Below are 10,650 nucleotides of genomic sequence, written 5' to 3'. Positions count from 1 at the left end.
ATTATATGACTTTTGAAGGGTAGGTCTGAATTCAATGCTTATCATTTCTCATAAATTATCAATTATTTTACTAAAGGGACCTGGCTGCTTTTTTGCCTTATGATTTCACAAATGCTATTCAGTCTTCTTAGTACTTTAAAAGTTTTTCTCTCTAATCTCATTTATTTATCCTAATGTTTACTTCTATAATCCTCCATTTTCTAATTATCTCTCACTATATTTTTGGCCAGTCTCTTTGCCTATCTTCTTTGACTATATAATAACATTTAACATGACTTTTAAGTATTGAAATATCATTTTCTATGTTTCAATAAAACTTATATCATGGACTGTGATTATGAGTTCTGTATTACATTGGCTAGAAGAATGCTGCATTCTTTAGATTTATGGGCATTATGGTCTACCTGTGAAGGACAATTTAATGAGTAATAACCACCAGTGTTCTTTGAAAGCAAATATACTTAATTTCAGCTTACAGTTTATATTTTAATCACCAGGATAACATATTTTCAAATAGAAGTCTGTTATATTTTCAAAAATCTTTTGTTAAAAGTAAGTTGTTAATATATTTTGAAATATCTCTCATCAGTGAAGGGTTTTGAAGGTCCCTGCTTGCTAATACCTTGTGTTTTTTATTCATTCTTTTATATCATGAGTTCAGCTCATTCATATAAAAATGGAAAAGGAAAGGAATACTAACTTTTATCAATACCTGTACATGTAATACCTACATGCTGAATTAATTTTTATGATCTTTAATTGTGTCATTCCTAACCAAAATAGAAAATGCAGGATTTAAAAATGTGTTCAATAGGCAAATAGACTAAACCTCAGGGACTTCTGCCTAATACTAATTTGATGGTGTATGAACCACAGTGTCACGTTCATACTCAAGGCTCTGTACTCAAGGCTCACATTATCATTTTTGTATTCTCTTTACAGAATAAAAGTAAAGCTATAATAAAATATGTTGAATCCTGTCATCAGCGTTGGAACAGAAAGTAGTATATACATTGTTCCTTTCAGATGGATAAGTTTTCAAACCATATGCTATACACTCCAGTGTAGTGATTCACACCCATCCTACTGTTCCAGGGACCAAAACTTTCAGTTTAAAATGAAAAATGAGGCATTTTAGTTTTGTTGTAATCAAAAAGTTTGTAAGCACCTACAGTTTCTGGTCTGACATGACACACTGGTAACTGACAGTTACAGAGTGGCTTATACCTCTCTTGGACCATTTCTTGGTTGCTTCAGAGAATAGAATAGACATATGTCGTAATATCTTTGCTTAATATGCTTACCTACCTGTATTTGGTGAGTTAGTATCACGATAGGTATATACTATTTGAGGAATAGCAAAAAATAATAAAAAGAGTCATAAATTTGAAAGAGAGCAAGGAGGGGTAAACAGGGGGCCTTGAAGAGAGAAAAGGGAAGGGAGAAATGATGTATTTGCATTATATTCTCAAAAATTACATAAGTAACATAAATGCTAATAGAAAGCCAGATCTCCAAGTTTGATAAAACATTTAACAAAGTTAATGTGTTTTCCAGAAGTAGGTGCGGGAAAAAAGGGCTTATTTGCCAGTAAGATTGTAGTGTTGGACTTCAAAAGAGTGTTTTTATGTGTGTGGACCAGATTGTATATTGTTCTTGAAACAAAAATCATGTTTCCATGTTGACCAGTCTTCTCTGTCAAAAGAATATTCCTGTACCTACTCTGAGGGAAAACAGAAGAATATGGTAACACTATACCATCCCTTCTTCATTTCTTACTTCTTGTTTCCAAAACCATGGCCAATGCCTTAGTGAGTGTTTTATTTCAGAGCTACAGAAAACCACATTTTGAAATTTGAGTTATATCATTCTTTTCTTTTGTAATGTTGTATTACTTCATGTGGTCATCAACAATTTAAAGATAAATCCATTTTTCACATCTACTTTGAACAGTTTTGATTTTTTTGATAAAAACTCTTTTAACAACTTTGAAGCGATATTTCACTTTTATTTTAAAGTTCATTCCTTGATATCAAGTGATGTTCTTTTTCATCTATGATTTCCTGTAGTTTGATTTTAATGTTAGATTACAAACAGATTTCCATAACTTTTCTTAATATAGTCTATTAATATAATATACAGTCTTTACAGAATGGTGTCAGAGCGGGATTGAATTTCCACGTAGAATGACAAAAGCTTTAAAGGAATTTTAGAAACAGAAGAACGGAAGAAGCACAGATTTTTGATAGCAGCATTTTTCTCAGGTGTTTTGCTAGTGACAAGCCGAGATTCACGCGGCTCGCTTACCAGAGTCTTCCTGACTCGGCATAAAAAGAAAAAAAAACCAGCAAGGTTGTTCTAAGAGACTCTGCTAATGATTGAAAGGTGTGTGCGTACGGCTGGAAGTGGCAGCTTTTGCAGCTTTTGCTGGATGTCAGCTTACGCCCGCCATCTTGAAAAAAAAACGTCAGTTTAAAACAGCCGCGGTTTTACAGATAAAACACGTGGCCAGAAAAACGTAAAGATTTAAAGTAAAGTCAGACTTGGATGAACAAAACCTCTAAAGGTTTACAGTGTGTTTAAAAATATACGTGAGAGTGAGAGAGAAAATGAAGCGGCAAAGTGGTAAATAAATAGAAAAGCCAGTGTTGTGGTGGCGCACGCCGGTAAGATTTACTCCAGAGGCAGAGGCAGGCGGATTTCCAAAGAGAAACCCTGTCTCAGAGAAAAAGAAATAAAAGTAAAATAAATAAAGTAATAATAGATAAATAAATAAGCCATGTAAAGATGGAAAATACACAGAGAGTCTGGACACTGTACGCTATTGCGTTTTTCAGTTTTTTGCTTGCTCAGGAAAGGAACTGCTACTAAAGTACACTTGATTATAAATGCTGCTAAATTAATCTAACTTCTATCTTTTGAAAATGACTTGACTTCAAAATTTAAGTACAATGATATGTTACTTGGGAAAGGAGATTTTACTTATGTTTCTACAGAAAATGAAAAGCTGAGGATTCCTTCCAGGCTTCTGTGGTTTGACGAACCAAGACCCCCGGAAGCAGTGGACCAGGTGTTCCAACAACTGAAATAGCTAAGATGATGCAGCCTTACAGACCCTGAAAATAAGGACTTATACAGGTTTCTGAGTTTTGTCATGATCCCCATGGTATAAACAGCGCCCCCCCCCTTCCAGCATGAAGCAGTTTGGAATGAGCGACGTCCTAATTCCCATCTTGTTTATAAATCTTTGTTTTCATTTAAATGGGATTGTTTATAATTGGTTAATGATCACAGCCAATCTCTTTTAATGGTAAAAAGGGGAATTATGCTATGAGTATTGTTTTTCATTCATTGATACAAATTCAAGGTCAATTTTGTGATGTGTATATTTCTCCTCTTGATTAAGTATTGTGCTTATACTGATCTTTTACAATGTAATGCATAACTGAATACAGACTATAGATAGTTACATATAATAGAACTTATAGTTAGGTAAGTTAGGTTTTTTAGATATATAGAGATGTATTTAAGACAGATAGATAGTCTTCAAACCTTTCAAAGACCTTCAGAAAATGGAATTTAAAATGGTTTAGGGGTTTTTTTTTGACAATGAGAAATGTCTGCTCCTGGCAGCACCAATTACATCTGAGAGAAAGATGGGCATAGAAGAAACTCGTTATGGAGTTTGCTTTCAACATGGCAAGATTAGCCATTTGGGCAAGAAACTGCTCTTGCCTAGACTGTTTGACTGTTGCTGTATAAACTGGACATGCAGGACCCACAGGAAAGTGACTGTTGAACTCAGTCTTACAGGGTTCCTGCTTCATGGAAGAGTCTACCAGACTTTCTGCAGGACACAGAAAAATGACTGACAGACTGCCAATGCAGATGGACAGTTTGAAATTTCCTGCTTTGCTGAGAAGTGTTCCAGACACATTGTGGCCTATGGGCTGAAGATGGATGCCCCAACGTTACAGAGGAACTTTGGGTGACTGTCCAGGCAGTAAGACATCTCTGTCAATCCTAGTGTTTATATATTATCCTTCTGTGGTCTTTGATGGAGTTGAAGACAGATAGTTATAATTATAGTTTTCCTTAGTTATGATAAAAGATAAGCTACATATAGAACTTTGGACTCACAAGGATGGGATGCATGTTATTTTCTTTAAATCTTGCTAAATGTTAATAGAAAAAATGTTGTAACTATGTTCTTACTTGATAACTGTTCTGTTATATATAATTTGACTATGCTAAAGTTAAGACCTTTCTTTTTGTTTAAACAGAAAAGAGGAGATATTGGGGAAGTACTGTGCATTTGTCAATAAAGCACTGTCTGGCCAATAGGGAATCTAGATAGGTGGGACTAGGAGTCCAAGAGAACTCTGGGAAGGAGAAACACAGTAGAGTTGAGAAGTAACACCATGGGGTAGGAAGCCCAGAAATGTCTCCGGTAAAAGAAATACAAAGATTAACAATTATGGGGTAATTACTTAAATCAGAGCTAGCCAGGAAGAAACAAACAAGGCCAACAGCTTCATAATTAATACAACGTCTTATATGTTATTTGGGACTGACATGGCTCTAGAACCAGGTTGGCGGGAAGGCATTCTCAAAGGAAAAGGCTTCTCTTTACAATACAGCTTTTCCTTTTTCTTCCTCCAGGTAGCGCAGACCTACATGTTTATGGAAGGAGCAAATCACTCTGTGGTGTCAGAGTTTGTATTTCTTGGACTCACCAACTCCCGGGACCTTCAGCTTCTTGTCTTTGTGTTCTCCTCTATGTTTTATGTGGCAAGCATGATGGGAAACTCCCTTATCATTTTTACAGTGGCTTCAGATCCTCAATTACACTCTCCAATGTACTTTCTGTTGGCTAATCTCTCCTTCATTGACTTAGGTGTTTCTTGTGTCACCTCTCCTAAGATGATTTATGATCTGTTGAGGAAGCACAAAGTCATCTCTTTTAGGGGTTGTGTCATTCAGATCTTTTCCATCCATGTCATTGGTGGTGTGGAGATGGTTTTACTCATAGCCATGGCCTTTGATAGATATGTTGCCATATGTAAACCTCTCCATTACCTAACCATTATGGGCCCCAAAATGTGTCTCTTCTTTGTAGTGACTGCCTGGTTAGTTGGCCTTACACACTCTCTTGTTCAACTGGCTTTTGTAGTCAATTTACCTTTCTGTGGACCAAATGTGTTGGACAGTTTCTACTGTGACCTTCCCCGGTTCATCAAACTTGCCTGCATAGACACCCATAGACTAGAATTCATGGTCACAGCCAACAGTGGGTTCATCTCTGTGGGCTCCTTCTTCATACTGATCATTTCCTATATTGTCATCATAATCACTGTACAAAAACATTCTTCAATTGGTTCCTCTAAAGCTCTGTCAACACTTTCAGCTCATATCTCTGTGGTGGTCTTATTCTTTGGTCCTCTGATATTTGTGTATACTTGGCCATCTCCCTCCATACACCTGGATAAATTTCTGGCCATATTTGATGCAGTTATCACTCCATTTCTGAATCCTGTGATCTATACATTCAGGAATCAAGAAATGAAGAAGGCAATGAAGAAAGTATTCAGACAGCTACTGAGTTATAGAAAGATCTCCTAAGTAATTGCATTGTGAATACAGAAATGCATTTTGACTAATCTCATTGAAAGATCTGCCTTTCTAAACTATGTTTATATACATCAATATTTGGTCTATTTTTCTTCTAGTTAGGAAGGTGAGACAGTTTCTTCTGAAAACAGAAAAAATTACTGATGTTTGCAAAGTAAAGATTATAATAATCACAAGCCTCAATTCCCAAGGAATATTTTTGTTATAAATTCTTAGACATAAAGAAGCTGGAATCCTGCCAGGCAGTGGTGGCGCACAACTTTAATCCCAGCACTCAGGAGGCAGAGGCAGGCGGATCTCTGTGAGTTCGAGGCCAGGGTGGACTGACAGCCTCCAAAACAATACAGAGAAACCTTGTCTCGTAAAACCAAAAAAAAAAAAAAAAAAAAAAAGAAGCTGGAATCCTATACTAAGAAATTTAGAATAGAGAATATAAGATTTTGAAAACCGCATGTAGGAAATTCTGGCAGTACTTACTGGGGATATTTATTTTTTAATCTATAGTTTTTCTTTATTCTTGAGAATTTCAAACATGCATTCAATGAACTATGATATTCTCTATTCCTTGACTTCCATCCTTCAATTTTTCAACAGGTTTCCTTCTCAACGTCATGCCTTTTTTTGATAACCTACTCAGCCTTTTTAGTGCTGTTCATATATATGGGTCTAGAGCCATTCACTGAAGCATGGCAAGCCTCTCAGTGGGAACATTCTCAAAGAAGAATGATCTACTTTCCCTTGCATCTACCAATTGCAATAGACTCTCAATAAGGAATGAGGCCTGAAAAGCACATCTCCCATCCATGCTTGAGGTTTGGTTGTCTTGCTCTTGTATACATCATGTGCAAGTAATTACAGCTGCTATGAGTTCATCAGTGTGATAGTCATGTCATGTCCAGAAGACTGCAATCCATTGCACTCTTTCCCATCATTCATATAGATCTTACATTCTTTCTGCCTCCTCCTCCACAATCTTCTTTGAGTCTTGGCAGTGTGGTGGATATTGATATTCCATTCCTCACAGGGCTGACTCTTTTTGTCTTATTCTTACACTTTGACAATCATGCATCTTAGAATTGACTTTTCATCACTGCAAAAAGAAGTTTCTCGGACCAAGGTTGAGAGGACTCAAGGTCTATGAATATGAACTTAGCTATTTAGAAGGCAATGTAATGACACAGTATTGACAAAATAAACATAGTAGGCTGTACTCTAGAACCCATGAATTTCCCAAGCATGAGAATTTAACTAGGATTATACTATCATGTATGTATGTAAATTCCTTTTATGGAAGAGTTTTCAAATCCACCAGAAAGTCATTAGTTACCCATGTAACAGACGTTCCACTCTGACACCAGTGTCTGGCAGGTCATGATTGCAATACACAAAGTCCAGCACTGGTTAAGAGTGTTGTTTTGTCCTCCATGAACCTACATAGCACCTTTTGGCACTGTAAATTTAGCTATCAGGAGAGTTTTGTGATTAGTCCAAGACTGATTACTTAATAATCTGCAGCCAAAGAACATTACGTCTTCAACAATAGCATAATACCATGTAGCTATGGAGGGTACCAAAGAACAATGACAACAGCGTTTTTGTTTTAGAGGTCATTGGTTTTGATAGCCTTTCATTTTCTTATTAGTTATTATTGCCCCACATTAACACTTGTGCATAATTCCTTAAGATGAGTGTGATATGTGTTTTTCCCAGATCTCAACCAATTTCTTTACCATCTGATTATTCAGCCATGTACATTTAAAAAGACAAATACGTTTAAATGTAAAGCACAAGAAAGTTCTAGAACAGGATGCATTGCCCTATAGAAAGAGGCAGGGGAAATGATTTAAAGATTATTATCTAAGCATCTTTGAGGGATTTTCTAATTTTGAAAATTGAGAATAGATTCAAACACTCCATAATTAGAAATTATTTTGAAAATCAGAAATAACAGTCAATGATCTATTCTTCTATCAGGTATTCTATGACTTTGGGTATTCGGTTGCATTTGCTCATACTGACATTAGGATATTAAACTCACATTTTAGACAAAGCTTTTGTTCTCACTAAAATTAAATAGGCAATGACATTATTTCATTTTGCTGGGTTTCTTGCTACTCTGAATGTAAAATTGGTGTACCTGTGAACTGTCTAATCAGAAGACTGTATCAGAAATAAAATGTATTCTATTTATTTGCAGAAGAATTAGAAAAGCATTTGTGGACAATAGATATGAATTCCTTTAGGTGTGCAGAAATCAGTTATATTTCTCCTATTTTCGATGCTATGTGGAGACTTTTATTTTCAACCTATAAGGCATTATTAAGAAGCCAGTTATTCTCTTGAATCCCAGGCTGATGCCTGGGAATCCAACATGGGACTGATCAAAACCCCCTGAATGGGGGTGTCAGTGAGGAGGCCTAGGTAATCTATTGAACCTTGGGCAGTAGATCAGTATTCATCCCGAGTATACACATGGACTTTGGACTCCCATCCAACAATGTGAGATGCACTCTCACCCTGAACTCTTGGGGGAGGGTCTAGGCCGTGCCCTGGATGAAATGACAGTCTATGGACACCCCCATGGAGGGCCTCACCCTCCCTGGGGAAATGAAGGGATAATGGGGGAGTTGGGGGGAGGGCATGGGAGGAGAGGAGGGAAAGGGAGAGGGACCTGGAACTGACTTGTGAAACAACCATGTTTCTAATCTAAATTTAAACTTAAAAATAAAAAAAATAATACAAAAATAAAACTAAAAAAAAGAAGCCAGTTATTCAAAAAGAAAGGAAGAGTCTAATGGATGAAAACACGCGAGAAGAAAAAATTAAAATTACCCTTAAATGAAGTTCAAAATACTTAGAATAAAAAGGGTCTTAGATTCAGTGGTTATAAAAAACCACATTTAAGGAAGACCCTCTTGTTTTGTTCTTTTTTAAAAAAATTGATTTTGGCCTTGAGTTTGATCCTTCCTTTCACTTTCCCCTCCCTCTGTCTCTTCTTCCCTCCCTCCCTTCATTCTTTCCTTTCTTTCTTTCCTTTATTCCTTCTAGACAACAGGTTTATTCAGCTCACATTCTTGGAGTGTTAGAAGTCTAGGTAACATCATGTGAGACTCCTTGGCATGGCACTACCATATTGGTGGAATCATGGCAGGAGTATGTGCAAGAGAGAGAGGTCACAGACTGATGAATTGCCAAAGAGAGAAATTCAGATTAGTCTACCACAAGATCTAGCAATTCTACTCTTAGGCATATACCCAAAAGATGCACATTCATACAACAACGACATCTGTTCAACTATGTTCATAGTGGCATTATTCGTAATAGTCAGAACTTGGAAACAACCTGGAGACTCCTCAGCTGAAGAATGGACAGAGAAAAATGTGGTATATTTACACAATAGAGTACTACTTAGTAGAAAAATAAACCAATGGAATCTTGAAATTCAAAGGCAAATGGATAGAACTAGAAGAAACCATCCTGAGTGAGGTAACCCAGTCACAAAAGACAAACATGGAATGTACTCACTCCATATATGGATTTTAGACATAGAGCAAAGGAGTACCAGCCTACAATCCCAGGGCCAGTGAGTCTGGGAAACAAGGAGGACCCTAAGAGAGACATACATGGCCCCTAGATAAGGGGAAAGTGACAAGAGCTCCTGAGCAAATTGGGAACATGGGGGGGGAGGGGAGAGGGAGCTAGGAGAAAAAGAAGGGGAGAAAAGGAGGTGAGAGGAGGACATGAGGGAGCAGGAAGGTTGAGTCGGGGGAAGAACACAGGAGAGCAAGATAAGAGACACCATAATAGAAGGAGCCGTTATAGGCTTAAAGAAAAATCTGGCACTAGGGAAATGTCTAGAGATCTACAAGGATAACCCAAACTAAGAAACTAAACTACCTTAAATGCCCTTCCCCGATAATGAGATTGATGACCACCTTATAGGCTATCCTAGAACCTTCATCCAGTGGCTTTTAGAAGCAGAGACTGACACCTACAGCTAAACACTGAACAGAACTCCTGGAATCCAGTTGCAGAGAGGGAGGAGTGATGAGCAAAGGGGTCATGACCAGGCTGGTGAAACCCACAGAAACAGCTGACCTGAACAAGGAGGAGCTCATGGACCCCAGACTGATAGATGGGAAACCAGCATAGGACTGTCCCAGACCCCCTGAACGTGAGTGTCAGTGAGGAGGCCTTGGCAATCTATGAGGCCTCTGGTATTGGATCAGTATTTATCCCTAGCATACGAATGGAGTTTGGGAGTTCATTCCACATAGACAGACACTCTCTCAGCCTAGACATATGGGGTACCACCTAGGTCCTGCTCCAAATGGTATGACAGACTTTGAAGATCCTCCATGGAAGGCCTTATCCTCCCTGGGGAGCAGAAAGGGGATGAGATAGGGGGCCGGTGGGGGGGAGGGTATGAGGAGAGGGAACTGGGATTGACATGTAAAACAAGCTTGTTTCTAATTTAAATAAAATAACTCTGATTTATTTACTTATTTCAACTTAAATTGCTTACCATAAGCAAAACTATGTATGGGGAGAAGGGAACTGGAGAGATGGCTCAGCAGATAAGAATGCTTGCTGCTTCCTTCATATGTGGATTCCAGCACCTAGCCTGCTGTAATTCAGCTCAAGCAGACCCAACACCCTCTTCTGACCTTTGCAAGTCCATGCACTCATGTATACAGATACACATGAAAGAGGGGTCAGAGAGAGAGAGAGAGAGAGAGAGAGAGAGAGAGAGAGAGAGAGAGAGAGAGAGAGAGAGAGAGAGAGACTTAATTGTGATACTCTCCACTATTTCAGTTGCCAAATATGATTAGATGGCAGTTAATTCTTTCTTGCTACATTCCTTCTTGTGCCGGCACAGCCAGCTGCTTTCCAGATCACAACCCAACCCACTTAGTAAATGATTCATCCTCAACTTATGTTGTCTAGATTATCTGACATCTTCATCATCAGAAAGTCTGCTGCTCTTACCAGAGTGAAGTTTTAACTTTTATTCTAATG

At 37.8% G+C, this 10,650-nt stretch overlaps 1 protein-coding gene across 1 annotated transcript; it reads left to right on the top strand.

Annotated features, from left to right (window-relative positions):
- Positions 1-4,635: 4,635 nt before the first annotated feature.
- On the top strand, positions 4,636-5,622 carry LOC121140224 (olfactory receptor 4F3/4F16/4F29-like). Its single transcript, XM_040744934.1, has one exon. The coding sequence runs from the start codon at positions 4,678-4,680 to the stop codon at positions 5,620-5,622; it is 945 nt and encodes a 314-aa protein (XP_040600868.1). The 5' UTR covers positions 4,636-4,677.
- The last annotated feature ends 5,028 nt before the right edge of the window (positions 5,623-10,650 follow it).

The sequence above is a fragment of the Mesocricetus auratus genome, unplaced genomic scaffold (genome assembly GCF_017639785.1).
Source record: "Mesocricetus auratus isolate SY011 unplaced genomic scaffold, BCM_Maur_2.0 Super-Scaffold_100004, whole genome shotgun sequence".
In the NCBI taxonomy this organism is placed as follows: Eukaryota; Metazoa; Chordata; class Mammalia; order Rodentia; family Cricetidae; genus Mesocricetus; species Mesocricetus auratus.
The sequence above is the reverse complement of the archived record's forward strand: the minus strand, read 5'-3'. Positions and strand labels throughout refer to the sequence as shown.

Excerpts from the sequence above, each read along its gene's own strand:
- LOC121140224 (XM_040744934.1), top strand. The coding sequence starts at position 4,678 with ATGTTTATGGAAGGAGCAAATCACTCTGTGGTGTCAGAGTTTGTATTT.